This window comes from Mytilus californianus, unplaced genomic scaffold, assembly GCF_021869535.1.
Source record: "Mytilus californianus isolate M0D057914Y unplaced genomic scaffold, xbMytCali1.0.p SCAF_1, whole genome shotgun sequence".
Lineage (NCBI taxonomy): Eukaryota > Metazoa > Mollusca > Bivalvia > Mytilida > Mytilidae > Mytilus > Mytilus californianus.
The window spans coordinates 82,700,061-82,719,473 of NW_026262581.1; the positions used below are offsets into that span (position 1 = coordinate 82,700,061).

Here is a 19,413-nt window from a genome sequence, read left to right on the forward strand (position 1 = left end):
ACTTCCTAGCACAGTTATTGTTTTCTTTACAAAAGACCTTTAAAATAATAAAATCATAGCATTTAGAAGTTAAATTATCTGTTTTATGACCCAGGGGGAGGCATTTTTCTCTGTTTTTTGCCCCTGGGGCCTCACATTTCGTAAATTTTTTCCCTGTTTCTAGCAATGTGGAATATTTGGTACATATTCAGGATAGAACACACTATTTAAAGTTTTATTGAGGTCTTTTTGTAATTCTAGCTTGTACTTTTTATGCCGCAGTCACAAAAAAGCACATTTAAGTGTTACGGCTTACTTTTGGGTTATCGACAGGACAAAACACCCCACCAAAAATATTTAAGAAGGATCAATGAGTTGCAATGACTGCGAAGAGTAAATATAAGCACTTCTAAACAATTTAAATTAAAAATAGGCATATATTATGAATTTATTTTTAATTCAGGGCTTTAAGTAAACAATGCATACTGTAAACTGTGAATTTATGCTGACTCATCATAGTTTAGGCCCAGGATTTTCTCAATCTTCATGAAATATTTATAAAACTTCATAATTGAGTTAAATTCTTCAAAATCTCTGAGATAAACAAGATTTTGTGAAATTCTGTATGTTCTAATTTTTAACCCTATATAGGTTGCAATTCTGTAAATATAGACAATGCAATTTCCCATAGGAACTCCCTTTGCGGCTAAAACTGTGACACTTTTACTATGAAGTTTCGTGAAAAATAATATCCTAGAACGGAAAGTTTATATGCACTACTATTTTATTCAAAGGTCAAAATATAGGGCTGTGCGGCATATTTTCAACATTTATATGCCCTGAACTTCTAAGAGTTTAAACTTATACTAAAATTCTATACTACCCTTACCTCCATTTTTGGACCTCCTAAGAATTAAAATTTAGGCGCTACCATGTTTTTCTATACTGGTTACATTCCCAAGTGATGTCTCTATGAAATGAAACACAGAGATCATAAATGGGAACCAGTACGTTAACAAATTAACATATCTATGAATATTATATATCTCCCCAAAAGAGGCGTGGTTTGAGAAACAGCTGTATTTACAAAGTGCAACCTAAAATGGGCAACAAATGGAGAGATGTCATCCTCTCCCAAATTTAAAGGCTAAACGTTAAACGAAGGGACGGAAAGCTGTTCTAAAACATCGTTGCTTGTTTAGGCACAAGTGCTTGGGGAATGGACCCCTTTTATACCTATATATTAATATTTTAGGGCGCCATATGTAAACTAATGTTGTTGTAATAGCATATATTATAAGAGCAAAATCACATTGAAGAAATGAAAATAAGTAAAAATTCTTCTTAAGGTTCATCATGACAAATGGACAAAAATGACTGTATTTACACCTCAAAAACTACTCTGAGTACAGACTATCCTGTCCAGTTGGAAAAATTTTAAGGCCTGGCATCGGCATCCACTAGATATATAAGAGTTCAATGCATTTTTTGTTTCAGAAAGATAAAATCTTTTTTGGATTTTGATGGGCATTTTTTTCTGCTCCTGCAGAAGGTGTAAAAATAAATTAAGTTGGGTTAAATCTTTGAGATGCTCCCTCTCAGGTAACAACTGTATTGCAGGGGAGGATCCAGCCATTTTTAAAAGGGGGGGGGGGGGGGGGTTCCCAACCCAGGATAAAGGGGGGTTCTAACTATATGTCCCCATTCAAATGCATTGATCGTCAAGAAAAAGGGGGGTTCCAACCCCCGGAACCCCCCTCTAGATCCGCCACTGTATTGTATTGTATTGATTGTCCTTGATTGACATGGACAATAGAAGGACAATAGATATATACACAACAATAGGTGAGTTAAAGGGTGTAACTGAGTGGACAGTATCAAATGTATTTCAGGTGTATGTTTATTTTTACACCAACAGCAGGAACGAAAAAAATTCCCATCAAAATCCAAAAAAGAATTTAACTTTGTGAACCACAAAATGCACTTATATTTTATATATCTAGTGGATGCCAGGCCTAAAAACTTTATAAAACTACACAGGTTAGTCTGTACTCAGAGTAGTTTTTGAGGTGTAAAGACAGCCATTTTTGTCCATTTGTTATGATGAACCTTAAAAAAACAAAACAAAAAAAACAAAAAATTAGAAAAAAGTATTAAAGGGGCACTTGCTATGAGATATAGAAAAAAATAAAATCTGATTTGTTTTGTTCAATCATCAATGCAAGTGAAATAGTGAAATAATAATTCGCTTTTAGCAGACAGTTTGGTTCAATTTTGTCAAAATGAGCTAATAAACATCGCTGATGAATTATTCACTTGCAAGTGAATAATTCGACCTGATCGAGTCCATTTTCATGTGAACTTCAATTTAACCCCTTAGCTAGAGATGGGTTATGCATAAATTAGGGTGTTCAGTTATTAAAAGGAAAAGAATGTAAACATTAAAAGTGAAACCTGAGGGTAAACCATTTGATTGACTGAATCGATCCACAAAACCTCATTCTTATACAGGTAAAAACGATGATTAACATATATTTTTAGCCTATAATATGAAATCAAACAGACCTAGAAAAATCAAATTGCACAAGTTCCCTATCTATTTATATCTATATTTTTGTTTATATCAGGTCATATGACCGTCGGCAGTCTTCGAAGCTCACCTCGATGGTTAATTAGATTGCGTCTAGACTAAAATACACACGAAATGTGGATACATATTATCGAGTCCATGCATTGTAAATTGTTTATTTTAGACTTTTTGTAATTTGGATATACGTTTTAGTATGTTATAAATGAAATATGAGAATTTGAGTCAAATAGGTGAACATGAATTTGACAGTTAATGCCCCTTTAAAGTACCTGTGAATAAATACACATCAATTTTACATTGCGTTTTTTCAATGTTGAAAGGATTCTATTACAAGTAATTTATTGTAACTTGCATGTAAAGTGGTCAGATCACAGTATATTTTTTTTCTAAATCTGTTTTTGTTACTTTACCATGTAAGAATCAAATTGATTTTTATTTTTGTCATGAAAAGTGCTGTTTTTTTCTCAGGAACTTATTATTAAATTTAGTGGCAAAAACCCTGAAATTTGTTTTCCTTGAAGATGTTTTTTTAATCACAATAAAATTAAAATTCCAGCTTGATTTTAAACAGCTATTCCTTCAATCAATCTAATGATTTCATAAACCATCTAGATTAAATAAATGATATAGACAATGGCTTTGTAAAGAGAGTACATTTGAATGAGAAAATTCACTGACAGCTATATCCTCTCAAGAGCTTATGTTTGTATTGTTATATGTGAACCGAATCAAAATAAAACTTTGGTATCCTGTTTTGTAGGATCTTGCTATTACTGTTTTATAAAGAATCTAAAGAAACAGAATGACTACATAATGACAAGACAGTAAGCCATAAAGGAAAGAAATTTGGTTGATGAATGGTAAGAAAATGTTATTATATATAGCGATTACATTTGTATTTTCCAAGGAAGAAATAATTTCATTATCATTGAAAATTTGAGTTATCTCCCATTACATTTAAAGTATACTAAAATAAAGTTTGATACATCTTTACTAAATCAAACTTATAAGAGCGGAAAAAAGAAGAGGGTTTTACAGAAATAATATTCTATATGTAAGTGAATAAAAATAGTTTTTCCTACCAAACCTTTTGTAAAACTTACTTAACTAGAATTTTCAATTTTATAACATAGTTAATTCCCTTTAATCAGCAAAATATGTTTTAATTTTTCAAAGGAGAAATTTGTACATCATACTGAAACCTGAGATTGAGTTGTGATATGATGATGGTAAACAATTGTAAAATTGTGCACATGTAAACAAAAACACATATCATTGTATTTTTTAAAATTTAACCCAGCAACATATTCACATGCTTGTTCCAAATGAGGACTCAATGTATAGTTGTTATATTTTGTCAAATCTTATTCTGGTTTTTTATGTTGTCATTTCTGAGAAATTGGTGCTTATAATGGAAGATCTTTGATAATCTCTGGAATTGTCAACTTGAATAATTTATAGCTTGATAAAATCTAGTTACTATTCCTGAAGACAGTACAAAAGGTATGTTGACCACCAGATGTGTTTCAAGTTTTTTCTATAATTTTATAAATTTTGTATTCAGGAATAAAGCATGGATACAAGCATTTCCTGCTTCCCTATAGATGGATGCTACAGGACTTTTACATCAGAATGTTATTATGAAATCAATTCAAAATTTCTTTTTCATTTGTTACTGGACGATGATATTGCAATTGTACTCTCAACCTTTAAGTAGGTGCAGGAAATTCAAACAAAATTAATAACATGCTTAAATGGGTTTTGAAAGTTCATTTCAAAGTTAAAATCTATGATTTAAGTGCAAAACACCATAATGTTAGAAAGTTCAGCATTGCACAGATTTGCTTGTCAGTGTTTACAATCTGTTTCAAAGCAAAATGAATTGTAACCTTTGATTGGCAAAACACAAGAAAGCGCGAGCATGGCATGGATTAACAAAGCAGCACCACCCTACCACAACCAATAGCATGCATTTAGCACAGTATATAACTTGAATGCTATGCTGAATTGCTGATCTTATGGTTGTTTTTACTCTCAATTTCTGGTAAATTTTATTTTAATTGACAAAAGTTGATAAATTGATAGTTTTCTGATGTGCTTGTAAAGAGCCAATGGAAGCCAAAGATTCTTATAAAGGTTGAGATTCTGTAAGTTTACACTATATATCAGGTTTTTTTTAACTTCAGGTTTTGTTCTTGGTTTGGACCTTAAATTTGACAGTAAAATCTTCACTACATTTATTTTTATTTTTAATGTTTCATGGTCTTATACAGTGTATTTTAATGAAGAAAAATGTTTGCGAAAAAATAGTGCAAAGTTCAATGCCTACTGTGAAATAGCAAAAATTAGATACTAAAAGATTTCTTGATATACAGTATTTTGTTTATTATATGATGGATCCAGTTTTATGGCTTGTAAATGTTGTATACAGATTTACATTATCACAGTAATATATAATATAGAGTTGTAGAACTGTAAATCTTGAAAAAAATTATTTGGTAAACTCTATGTAAATTCACTGGATTTTTTATTCTGAATCTGAATCAGTGTTATATTTAAATACAAAATAACTGTGTTTTGCCCAATCATTCAATTTAAAAGTTTAAAGCATGAGACAACTAAAATTTAGTATACTAGTACTTCACTATGTTTTCCCAAATGTTTTAAATTTTTTAATGGAAATTACTCGTACAGATATCTTACCTTTAATTCAACTGGATATAAACATTTTGCATGATTCTACCACAAAAACAGTGCAAACTCATAATTCAAACCTGTTCTTTTCATTTTAGACGTTCATCTTGTGTACTTGAACCAAATTATATGCCAGCCTACATCTTTAATGACTCGGAAGTATTCCAGTCTGTATCCTTACTATATCAGATGTATGCCAGCCTGTATCCTTACTTAATCAGATGTATGACAGCATATATCCTTACTATATCAGATGTATGCCAGCCTGTATCCTTACTATATCAGATGTATGCCAGCCTGTATCCTTACTATATTATCATACATGTATGTATGCCAGCCTATATCTTTAATGTTTCAGAAGTTTGCCAATCTGTATCCTTAACCTATCAGATGCATATTAGCCTGTATCCTTCATGTATCAGATTTATGCCAGTCTGTATAATCCTTAATGTATCATATGTATGCCAGCCTGTATCTTTAATGTTTCAGATGTTTGCAAACCTGTATCCTTAACCCATCAGATGTTTGCCAGCCTGTATCCTTGATGTTTCAGATTTTTGCCAACCTGTGTCCTTAACGTATCAGATGTTTGCCAGCTTGTAAGTTTATACTATATATATCAGGTTATTTTATGTGTCGGGTTTTGGACTTAAAATTTCAACAATTAGAACTTCACTGCATTTATTTTTCATGTTTCATGGTCACAGTGAATTTTACTGAAATGAAAACTGCTGGGTAGGAGTGCCCTTTACCGCCAGGCATCAAACGTTCATTTTCGGCTACTGTTTGCGTCAAATTGGTTAAAATTTTATCGTGATTCTTCAAAATACCCTTTAATTGTGATTCATCAGAGATCTCAAATAATTATCCGTTACTGTTATTTTTGGAAAGAATTAAGCATGATTCGTCAAAATCATTGTTTTTTTTTTTTGTCAAAAAGAACCCCCATTACGACCCTCATATCTCTCTGTCAACAGTATTAAGATTTTATCAAACATGTTTTCTTACCCACTGCCAAAATCACTGCTGAAAAATAAACTTAATAATGAAATTTGTATACAGTTGATTTTTCGTATCTAAAAATGTAAGTCTTGATACAGGACTTGCCTGTAGCATTTGGTTGACTCTGGGTCAATATATTATGTCTCCCAGGTTGACTATGACAATTATTTCATTCTACTTATTCTATTATGTTACCTCTAGTTTGTTTTTTTCCATCCAGGTTCGTTGCTTTTATACATGTACGCATGACACATCTCTCATGCAATCTTCTCATATGAAATATAAATAGATGAAATATTGGACGTCGTCTTCTATTATCTTTTGTGAAAGGTAATGTTGGTTTTCGGGAGAATTTTCTATCTATCTATCTACATAATACTTCTTAACTTCAATACGTTGAAGATTACAAGAAGGCACATACTAGGGAAAAAGTTTCAAAATCTGAACATATTTACAATAAATTTCAAAACATTTTTTTTAAACTTTTGTACATGTATATAGATAAAAACATGATTTTGATCTAGCAATATATATGTAATTTTGCACCAGACTTAAATGCTTCTAAATCTGGGCTACTGGCTACTTGGTATGGTATTGAATTCTATAACCTTATTGTTCTAAGAAAAAATGAATATAAATGGTAATTTGTGGGAGAGAATGGCTGTACAAATTTATGTTCTTTTGATGGTACTAAGTATTGCTTGTTTGAGATGGATACTAATTGATGTTGAATTTTGTACAGCATGGTGAATGATGCAAGATTTCTTCTTTGTTGTAGTGTCGTCCAGCTCAGATGTTAAAGCATGGCTGTTACACTACTTTAGTAGCTGTACTGATTAAGTGTATACCTGGCAGCTCTTCTCTGGATCATTTCAATTTTATGTATTTGTTTTTTTCTGCCAGGGGTCCCAGACAACACTACAATATTCTATTTTTGGTCTGACATATGTTTTGTAAGCAAGTTCTTTTGTTTTTATGCTGTTGGTTTTTACATTTCTTTTAATAAATCTTAATGATGCATTTGCTTTATTTGTGATGTTATTTATATGTGAGTTCCATGTCGGATCGTTTGTAATGGTAATGGTAACGCCAAGATTTTAAGCTATGTCAGTTGATTTGAATATATGCTCATGTAGTTTGTATTTAAAGATGATTGTTTTTAGCTTTCCTGTTATGTGGATGATTTCACATTTGTCTGAGTTAAATGACATTTAAAACCATTCTTGCTCCCTTTTTTCCAATATATGCAAGTCTGATTGAAGGGTGTGGCAGTCAGTAATTGTTAGACATTCTTTATTGTGAAGGTAAAAAGGTCAAATAAATATTTAATGAGACAGATGATTGAATAAGCTGAAAGAATTATCTGTTCCTTCCGCTAAAAATAACTTCTGTCCAAGGCTACAACAGCTTTATTTAAATCTTAGTATACCCCCTTTTTGTAAACTGCAAAAAAAGACAGCACCAAAAACGGGTCCATAAAACCGGTAAACAAGACAGGTTTTAGTTGTTAATATCTGTGTCATTTGGTCTCTTGTGAAGAGTTGTCTCATTGGCAATGAATCCAGGTCAGTTCGCCCAAAATCACTTTCGCTCCCATTCATGTTCGCACCCTGAGTCTGTTGGCACCCTGTTTAAAGGTTATGTTTTGAATAAATTTTTAATCATGCTTTAGTTCGTGTATTGCTAAAAAATAAAGATAATTAGTTTATTTAAAAATAAAGTGACTTTATAAACAAGAGGCTCTCAAGAGCCTGAATCGCTCACCTGTATTTCAGAGGAGAAGATTTTTAAATGTTAGCAAACTTGAACAAATTCTGTAAAATTGTCTTTAAAGGGCAATAACTCCTTTAGGGGTCAATTGACAATTATGGTCATATTAACATTTTTGTAGATCTTACTTTGCTGAACATTATTGCTGCTTACAGTTTATATATATCTATAATAACATTCAAAATAACAACAAAAAACTGCAAAATTTTGTTAAAACTACCAATTCTGTGGCAGCAACCCAACAATGGGTTGTTCAATTCATCTGAAAATTTCAGAGCTTATAGATCTTGACCAATTGAACAATTTTACCCCATGTCAGATTTGCTCTAAAAGCTTTAGTTTTTGAGATATAAGCCAAAAACTGCATTTGACCCCTATGTTCTATTTTCAGCCATGGCGGCCATGTTTGTCGATGGATCAAAACTTCGGATACAATTTATAAACTAGATACCCTAAGGAACATTTAGTTAAAGTTTGAAGGTATTTGGCCCAGTAGTTTCAGAGGAGAAGATTTTTGAAATAGTTTACGACGAAGACGGAGGACGCCAAGTGATGGCATAAGCTCACATGGGGCCCTTCGGGCCATGGTGAGCTAAAAAGTACACCGGTTTTGATGTTGTGAATTGTTTTGACGAAATGAATTATGAATATAGTCATTCATCTCTAAAGACATGTAAAGATCTGTAAAAGAAAGGTGGAAGATACCAAACAGCTATCAAACTATTTACAATGATATTGCTACTACAACAATAAAAATAGGGTGCGAATGAACCCAGGGGTGAACATGTAGGGTGCGAATGTGTTTTGGGAGCAATACCCCATCCCACATCATCTTATTTTCATAGACACACAGGTATAAAAGATTTAGTTTTGAAAATTTTATCATTTTATACGAAATTGCTTCATATTTAACCGTTTTATAGTTGATCTCTTAAAAAGTTCGGATATTGAAAGGAACCAATAAACATAGTCATATTAAGGCAGTTGCTTTTATCTTGATGTTAAATTTGGATTAAGGAAATAATATGTATATTTATCCTCTATAAAATTCATTTATTATTTATCAAAAGATGTCATTTTCAAGGTTAACTGAAGTTTAACCTTTGTTTTCACTATGAACATGAAGATTTTGAATGCCTAAAAAATTCAGAGGACCTTATCAGTATGTAAGTAAACAAATGAAATATATGTATCTCTTTATTAAAATAATTTGAAAAAAATAAAACTGCTACAACAACAAATAATAATATAACAAATAATTATCACAAAGTAAGAAAATAGTGTGTTAAAGCCATATACATACAAAATTTATTACCTGATGAAAATAAGTATATTTTTTAAAACTTATATATAAAAGGTTTGATCGGTTTACAATAATATTTCCATGTTTTCAATCATATAACTCAATGTATATCAGGCAACACTTTTTTCCTTTGTGAGAGTTGCATCCCCTATTGTAATATCCGACATTTTGAAAATATAATTTCTAACAATGATTTAGTTAAGGACTGCTTGATAAGACAGAATATTTATTCAGATAATGATGGATAGTTTGTATTGACAAACAATATCTAAATTTATCTTTTCTCTATAAAAATTTAAAATTTCCCCTTAACAAATGTATTATTTTCTCATGCCTTTCAATTTCTTCTGATAAAATTCACTGGTTTAGTTTTTTCCAACTTCCGTCTTTCACATCTCAGATCCCCTTCGCTAGCCCAGGGTTACGATCCAGTCCCCTCCTCTCCACCCTTGGCGGATTAAGATAGAATTTAGGATCCACGAAGTAATGATTTCCATTGCTCGCAGTTGTAACTGGCTGCTTCCAATAAAAAAACTGCTTTAAGATGATCACATGTAAATGTAGAAAATGTAAATAAACAATTGCCACGTGCTGATTGTGCAACAAGTCTTTACCCCAAAAACCTAGGACGATATTTAGTGACAATTTTAAAGATCGTAATCAACTAATTGAATGTCCCAGGTATGTTTCTCACGTAAAAGTTGGAATGTGAACGTATATTTTCGGTTCCTGCTTCACGAAATTTGTAAACACTAGACACAACCATTTTTACATGCTGTCATTGGTCAAGAATGATGCAGTCTTAATGGGCGTGACTTTTATCTACTGATAGATGGCACAGCACTGTGATCACAAATGCTGTCTTAATTTGCCAAGGTTGGAGAGGAGGTGACTGGATCGTAACCCTTCGCTAGTGAAGATGATTTAAGATAATTTTTACAAAGATTAAATGATTAGGGGAAATAACTCATGCATGACAAATGATTTTCTTAAAATCAGTGGCAGAAAGAGAAGCTTTGAAATTAAAAATTCGTAAGGGTTCCGCGGAACCCAGTGTCTCGCCTACTTTTTCTGTTAATCGCAGGCTCAACAAAAATGAGGAAGTAAATCAATAAAAATATTCCTCTTGATACTATCTTTTGGTTGTAAGAAGCTTCTGTCCAAGTTTGGTAAAATTCCAGGATAGTTTATGAATCTAATAAATGTTTAAAAACTTTAACTGCAGACTGAATGTAATGTTAACTGGAAGAAAACAAAATTTCCTTCTAGATACTAGCATTTGATCATAAACAAGCTTCTGTCCAAGTTTGGTACAAATCCAAAATAGTATAAGAAAGTTATTAAAATTTTAAAAACTTTAACCACAGAGTGAATATGTTGTTTCCTGGCAGAAAATCTAAGTCCATTTAAAAGTAAAATACAGAAAAAATGGATTTATTTTTTTACAAAATTTCCTTCTAGATACTAGCTTTTGATCATAAACAAGCTTCTGTCCAAGTTTGGTACAAATCCAAAATAGTATAAGAAAGTTATTAAAATTTTAAAAACTTTAACCACAGAGTGAATGTGTTGTTTCCTGGCAGAAAATCTAAGTCCATTTAAAAGTAAAATACGGAAAAAATGGAATTTTATTTTTACAAAATTTACTTCTGGATACTATCTTATGATCATAAACAAGCTTCTGTCCAAGTTTGGTAGAAATCCAGGATAGTTTAAGAAAGTTATTAAAATTTCAAAAACTTTAACCACAGAGTGAATATTTGTGGACGCCGCTGACGACGACGGAATGTAGGATTGCTATGTCTCGCTTTTTCGACTAAAGTCGAAGGCTAGACAAAAATGATTTCTTTCATGATAACTTCATTTCGGTTTTCAAATCAATTTAAGATCAGCTGAAAGTACTATTATCTCCCATTTTGTGACACACAAATTATGGAAAATTAAATGCTTGTGAAAACTTCACTGTGCACATATATACTAAATCTTTATGTATAATCATTAAAAAGTGTATTAATTTATTGTTCTAGCCATTTAAAAAATACTGCTTCATTTTTATATGGGACTGTACTTCATAGTGTAAACAGCTAAAACAATGCATATTAAGAATTTTGGTATGTACGTAAAGAAGTTTTAGTACAGAAATCTAACATTAGCAAAAAATCAATCTAATCAAAGACAGTTTTGCTGATTATATTTAAGAAATCTAAGAGTATATTTAGCATTCATTGTATTGGTTATTGTATTTGAATGCAACATTTTTACTTTAAGACTTTCACATGTGTAGAAATATCACAGAGAACTACTGTCCCCGAAAAATATTCACACAGGAAATGTATTTAATTTGTGTTTATCTATTCACTGGCAAAATACTTTTTGTGGAAACACTTGTGCTTATTGTAAATTTTGCCAAAATGTTCCTGAAATTCGCATATTTTGCTACAAATCTAAAATATTTCTCTTGTGACTTCTTTAATGATTTCAAAGTCAAATTGTGTCATCAAGGAATTGATAATATTCACCAGTCTTTCTTCTTACTGTGAATTCATTTATTTTTGTGGGTACCAATTTTCGTGGATTAAGGACAAATGTATTTCGTGGATATTTGATTTTGTGGTTTTACAAAAGTCTGCATACAAACCTATAGAAAATTTGAACTTAGTTGAACATTTAAATTCATGGTTCACCTGTAGCCTCGAAATCCACGAAAATTGGTATCCAACAAATAATAATGAATCCACAGTAATTAAAACAATGCTTTTATTAATGGTGTCATACATTATTTCATTTTATGAGTGCCAAATTATCTCCAGTATGCTTTTTTTCCTTTAATTTGGTACTAACAGTTGTTAACAGAATGATGTAAACAGAATGATCTGATGTCACATGTAAGCTGCGGTAGTTAATATAACACAAATTGCTGTTATAATGAGAATATATTCTTTTAAGTACTCTTTGCACTCAATAGTAATTTATGATTATAAATGATTGTTTGTGATTCTAGCATCCACCTATATTATGGAATTGTCATTTTACCAACAAAAATTGAACAAATTGATTCATTTTCCCTGCTGTCCTATTTTTTTTTGTAAGGGGGAAGGGGAGGATGAACAGTGTCCTAAAGTAAGGAAAAATTAACAAATACTGAACATTTTTCTAAAATAAGTCAAATTCTGCTTTTTTTACTCTCTATATATTTTTAGAAACTTTCAAATTATGGCCCTGAAATTCTTGTAAACTGGTAGGCCATGATTCTATTATTAAAGTTGGTATCCAGAATTTATATTAAATGATATTCCTATTATTTGATTTTTTTAAATTACAATTTAGAAAAATAAACAATTCAACTGAACAAAGCTTCAAAATCTTATAGATAAATAATCCACTATTTTCCAAACAAAATATCCAATTGCCAAAACAGCAGAAGCCTGCTTTGAAAACCCAATCTTTGTTTACGATAAAGAAAAATTTTAAGAAAATACCAACTGGCAATAAAAAAGTTTTTCATTGCAGAATGACAGCCAAAACAATGCTTTAATAAATATTAAAATTCTTTCAAAATGTTCTGCTAAAAAAACAGAGTTATTTCCCTTATTTAAATTACCTTTAAAAATGAACTCAATCTCATAACCAATTCAGATGTTCTTCTTAAAATTTAATTTTTTAATCTTACATGATAAATGGGAACAGCAGTGTAAAAAAACAACATTTTGACATTTGAAAAAAAATTATTGCAAGGGAGTTAACGTCTAATGGAATATAATATAACAAACCAGAATTCTGTGAATTGCTAGCTCTAAATTCTCACATACATCAAAATTCACCCAAAATGCATCAAATATAAACTACCACTTCTCAACTGTATTTTGAACAGATATCACATAATTGTTTCTTGGACGGATATAATCATTTTTATATCATGATCATGATTAAAAATATTTCAACAAAATTAGAAACATCAGCAGTAAGATGATTTTTTTTCTGCATAGAATATTTTAAGTTGTCAAAAAGCAAATAACAAATGTAACATATAAAGTAAAAACAACATATGATCATTTTAGAAAGTTTTACACGCTTTCGGGGGAAATACCACAATCCTTAAAGATATTAAACGCAAAAACAATTCTTAGAAAAAAATAAAAATGAAAAGTTTCTTTATTATTTTTTCTTTTACCCTAATAAAATTAAAAAGTATAAAATTTAATTGCAATTTTCTGTTCTTTCAACAATTTCCATAGTTTTTTCTTATTTATCAGTAATTTCTGTTTGAAAAAGTGTCATATTCAACATCTTTATCTTTTTTTTTAGTGGGGTCTCAACTATTTTAAAGAATTTGCGTGCTATACAAAACCAATAAGCTATTAAGTGATATGCAAGTCAAAATGGTCCCGATTGATAAAAAAAATAACACGTTAAAACAATTATCATCTACAACTAACAATAACATGGCTGCCTGTTCTACCTTCCGGTAAATGTGTATGGAAAAATTTCCCACACTGTCTGTAACCACTCTGAGATAAAAATAAAGAAATATCAAACTGTAGAGTATTAAAATAAACAAGATGACTTGGTAATTGTCTCTTCTGCTGCTTATATTCTATTTTTAACCAATCTTCTGGATCTTCATAAAATACGTCTGCTTCGTCTATGTAGTCTTCTACTTGTTTCAGGTTTGGTTCACATGTGAGAAATCTCATGGTAATATTCTGATGTAGGTAACTAAAATAACAAATAAGATAAAATTACTATTTAGGTAGAATGGGTGTTTAAATTTTCGCACCCTCTGGGCAGGTTGTTACGTAAGAGGACCGCAAGTCTGGCCTGTTGTCGTAATAAGCAATGGAATTTATCAATATTAAATTCCATTTGAATATATTTATTAAGAGTTTAATGATTATAAACATTAATTGTATACATGTGCTTGGTATTTTATATTTACTGCACTATTCTTTGTTACAAATGAACTTCTGCTTTGGAAAGAAGAATGTCAATGTTGACAAAGAAACAACAGGAAGACTAAATAAGCTTTTCATGAAAACTGTGATGTAAAATAGAAATTATAGATATCTATCTTCATTTTGGTAGCTTATGAAACGATCAAGACACAGACAGAACACAGAATCAAGACAATGGCTCAGCAACAACAACAGCAAGAAACTTCTCTTGGAGAAGCAAGCTCCAGGTTGACCTTGCCCTTGTAATCTCACATAATTAAGATATTAAAGGGACATAACTTGAGAACGGTAAAAGTGACACCACCCTTATTCGAACTTGATCTGTGTGGTAATAAGCATAACTGCGAGTTTTCTCAGATCTGTACTTAGTGTCCTTTTGTTGTTAGGGATGAGGGATGGATAAACACCCTGCCACGTTTGGTCTGTGTTTTTTTTTTATTGTTCCGCTTTGTATTGGTCTGATGAGTTAAGCCTTTTTCAACTGATTTTTATAGTTTGTTCTTATGTTGTGCTGTTTCACCACTGTCCCAGGTTAGGGGGAGGGTTGAGCGCTCACAAACATGTTTAACCCCGCCACATTCTTTATGTGCCTGTCCCAAGTCAGGAGCCTGTAGTTCAGTGGTTGTCGTTGGTTAATGTCGGTCATATTTTTTTGTTTGTTGTTACAGTCAAACCTGAGTAAACCGGACCCTGAATAAACCGGTTTCCTGTCCATTCCGGCCGAAAATTAAAGTCCCATTTTTTTCCCTTCAAAGTCTTTGTTAAAATACCCTTTGTAAACCGGACCCTGTGTATTCCGAATTACGGTTTAATGATGCAGTTCCAATACTCATAATTACATCAATAATTACCTGTCAAAACCGGTCTGTCTAATTAATTTTAAATGATAACAGTATTGATCGATATGCAATCAAAACATATTTGTTTATACAAGATGGCTTTTCAGGATAATCAATTAGTCAGGTGTTAAACCGTGAACTTACACATGGTACAGTAGTAAGCTGTATTATTGAAACACTATAAAAGTGTAAATTAAACTAAGACACGTCGAATATATCTCAGATAGAACTTACGTTGTAACTTGGATTTTTTTTTTCAAATCGCGGAGTAAGAAATTTACATCGTGTTTTCGAAATCCTGGGTTCCTTGTTGTGAACCCCTAAACCAATGACACTGATAATGGATGACGACAATCCATGGGTATCGTACACTGTACATCGTTTCGATCGTGGTGAAATTTTGTTTGATAAAATTCTGGCTTTTTATTCGGCTAAACCAACGTCAGAAATGAACGATGGAAGTAAAACGAAACTTTCGTGTCACAATTCAAACAACGTGAGGATTCTGATGCAAATGAAAACAATGAAAAAGTGAAAGTGAAAATGACAAGTCGGATACCGATGCTACCGAGGTCTATTTGACATACGAGGATATGTAAAAAAAGGTTAAAATATTATTTTTTTTAATTCGAGGAACAACCAGATTCTTAAATTTCTATAGTCAATGAATAAGAAGATTCAAAACAACGATTCTGCAAAGTTATTACGTTATTACGTTTTGTATTTATCAGTTTATAATTTACAATCAGACATAACTTTTTTCATGCAATATATTGGACGTCACAAGTCATTAACTTCTGGTCAAAATGGAAACCTGAATAAACCGTCCCACTGTCCAAACCGGCCCTTTTTCATAGTCCTGCAGCCGGCCGGTTTCTACAGGTTTTACTGTAATTGTTTTGTTATAAATTTGGCCGTTAGTTTTCTCAATTGAATTGTTTCATATCTTTTATGGGGCCTTTTATAGCCGACTATATTGGTATGGGTTTTTCTCATTGTTGAAGGCCGTGTGGTTGCCTATAATTGCTTACATCCACTTCTTTGAACTTTGGTGGATAGTTGTCTCATTGGCAAGCATACCTCATCTCCTTATTTTTATATTGAGTATAAGTTTCATAATATTTGGTTGAGGTAAACTAAAGTTAGAGAACGGAAACCAATTTTGGGATGTAAGTACTGACTGACAGATAGACAGACAAGGGTAACACTTAAAGCCCCATCCGGTGATGGCGGGGGCATCACCATCACAAGCTCTCCATAATGTCCCCCATTAGAATATGATTGTTAAAGAAGATTAAAATTCAAGGGTGTATCTGAAAAAAGTTTTTTCTTTAAATATCTTGTTTCAGGTTAGAGCATAAATTGAAAATAACTAATGGGGTTATGTTTGGCACAATTTTCTGCAATTTTTAATTTAAATTTCTCAGTTACAGAGTATTCTCAATAAATAATGTTTTATGTTTAGTGGCAAATATTTCTTGCATGTACAGAAATTTTAACAAATTAATCCATAATAACTTAAGTTTGTACAAATTGATAGCCATATTTGTAGCTCTTACCTGTAATAAGGTGTGGAATGGCAGGGCATTAAAAATAAAACATCCATATCCTTCTCTAGGCTTTCATCGTACAGGTACTTCATAACAACAGTTGTTCCCCTTTGATGCATCACTCCAAAATACATGGCGGGTATCAAATTAAGTCCAATCAATATGAACACTAAATATTTAGCCATTGTCAAATTATGTTTGTGTTTTCTTTGTTGTTTTTCAAAGGGATCTTCACTGGATAATTTGGAGGATGGACTAGAAGGTTGTGATTTGTCAGTGACTTCAGAAGCCCCATCTACTTCCTGTGATTCATCAATGGCACCATCAATGACATGTACAGTTCCAGTTGACTGGTGTATGATGGGTGTAGTGGAGCCATCACTGCTGACTAGACTGTCTGAGCTACTTGTAGTTTTTGTTTGTTTACTTTCAGACCTTTTCTTTAGCTTTTTCTTTTTAATTCTTGGTTTTCTGCATAAACTGTTGAAGTATACTCCACAATAATGCATTGACATTGGTAATGCAGGCAGTAGGAATCTGAATTCCTTGTGTGATAAAAAGCTGTAAGGTAAAAGCAAATAATAATTACTCAAATTTTATATACTGGTACCTAATATTTGTTCTACCAGCCTCTGTCCTTTTGTATTCAACATGGACAATGCAGAAGCAGTTATTTTTTTACAGAAATCACATTCAATGACAAAAGAGGTCAAATGAAAGAACCTTTTTGAGCACTCTCACATACCCCAAGCCCCCACACTGTCACTGGACAAACAAAATATCACCAGATTCCTAATAGGTTCAAAGACTCAGAACTCCTACAAAAGTCCACTGATTAAAATTTCTTGTGGATATGCACATCTACATGTTATGTCCTCATTAACTACAAAAATTCACGAAATTCTGTTGTGTGGTTTCAGAGGAGTTGCGATCACAAACTGTTGCAGTAGTATATTTAGGCCAAAATTCTAAGTTCAAAGGGGCATAAATCCTAGAAAAAGAATTGAATCATAATTTCCTGTTGATATGCACATCTACATAGTATGTCCATATTATCTACAAAGTTTCATGACATTCTGTTGTGTGTTTTCAGAGGAGTTGCGATGACAAACTGTTGTAGTAGTATATTTAGGCCAATATTCTAAGTGCAAAGGGCATAAATCCTAGAAAAAAATTGAATCATAATGTCCTGACGATATGCACATCTAAATAGTATGTCCTCATTATCTACAAAGTTTCATGAAATTCTGTTGTGTGGTTTCTGTACTCACCTGTAGAAAAATATCATCCATACAATGAGAAATAAGAGAACTTTATTTCTGGCCTTCCATGCACCCATTACAAAAGGGAAAAGATGACTGGTCATGATGACAGGATAACCTTGTGTGATGTACCAATGCCATGGATGTGTCCCGTAAAATGAACCTCCTCCCTTTAGGACATTAAATTCTATGAAGTTGTATTGCACTAATATCCAGTCTCCATAATACCAACGGTCAATGATACAGCTAAACACCAACATGACAGAACTACAAGTAATTCATAAATAATTAACATTGAAATAGGTAAACAGAAATTTGAATGTCCAGAATTAATTTAGGTAATTTTTTTTACAACTTCAGAGAACAGCAAGCATTTCAATCCAATTTTTTAAAGTTTTTAGTCAAAGATTGAACCAAGCAGTTGATAATTAATATTAAAATGAGTTGAGTGGTATCCTGTCAATAACATAGCAATTAACCTAACTATGCACATAAACAAGAAAATACACAGAATAGACATGAGAGATCAACAACAGACCAACTTAAAGGTCTTTACAATAGGTAAAGCTATAAATTATCCTACATGTAAGTCTTAAGACAAGTTATGAATAACATAAGACCTGCATTTCAGGGAATACACTACAGTTTTGATACCGCAGTTATTTTTTTTCTATCTTATGCTACTTTTAGTGATAAATGGGGTTGATATTTTAAACATTTACTAAAAATTTAGATTTCTTGGACATTTCTATCCTTTAAATAGACATATTTTGAACTTTGTGGTCACAAGCGGTTTTTTGCTAAAATATTTAATATGTATGCTCTTACTTGTAACAACTCTTTGGAAATAATTAATTTCTATCAAATTTTCATAATTTTAGAGATTAAAAAAAGACATTTTTTGTTGGATATTTACTGTATCTAATTAAAATAAAATGCTTCGCTGGGGCGCAGCTTGATACGACCTCAGAGGTCGAACCCTGAACAGTTGGGGCAAGTATGGACACAACATTCAAGCTTGATACAGCTCTGAATTTGGATTGTTATTAAATATTTGACACAGCATAGGTTTCTGACACAGAAAGAATGTGGTCTAAGAACTTGAATTTTTTTAATTTACCTATTATGGTCCAATGTCCAAAATCAAAATACATGGTTAGATTCAGCATATCAAAGAACCCCATATTTTCAATTTTTGTTGAAATCAAACAAAGTTTAATTTTGGACCCCAACTTGGACAAACTTGAAAACTGGGCCCATAATCAAAAATCTAAACACATGTTTAGATTCAGCATATCAAAGAATCCCAATAATTCAATTTTTGCTAAAATCAAACTAAGTTTAATTTTGGACCCTTTGGACCTTAATGTAGACCAATTTAAAAAACGGGACTTAAAATTAAAAATCTAAATACACGGTTAGATTTGGAATATCAAAGAACCCCAATAATTCAATTTTTGATGAAATCAAAC

At 31.8% G+C, this 19,413-nt stretch overlaps 1 protein-coding gene across 1 annotated transcript in view; it reads right to left on the bottom strand.

Annotated features, from left to right (window-relative positions):
- Positions 1–9,219: 9,219 nt before the first annotated feature.
- The window catches only part of LOC127724858 (GPI mannosyltransferase 3-like), a 28,529-nt gene continuing 18,335 nt past the window's right edge, over positions 9,220–19,413 (bottom strand). The window contains exons 6-8 of the mRNA XM_052231868.1: positions 17,951–18,208; positions 16,689–17,240; positions 9,220–14,054 (exon numbers count right to left, since the gene is read on the bottom strand). Coding sequence (XP_052087828.1) covers positions 13,760–14,054; positions 16,689–17,240; positions 17,951–18,208 — 1,105 coding nt within the window. The 3' untranslated portion in view covers positions 9,220–13,759. The remainder of the gene's footprint in view (positions 14,055–16,688; positions 17,241–17,950; positions 18,209–19,413) is intronic.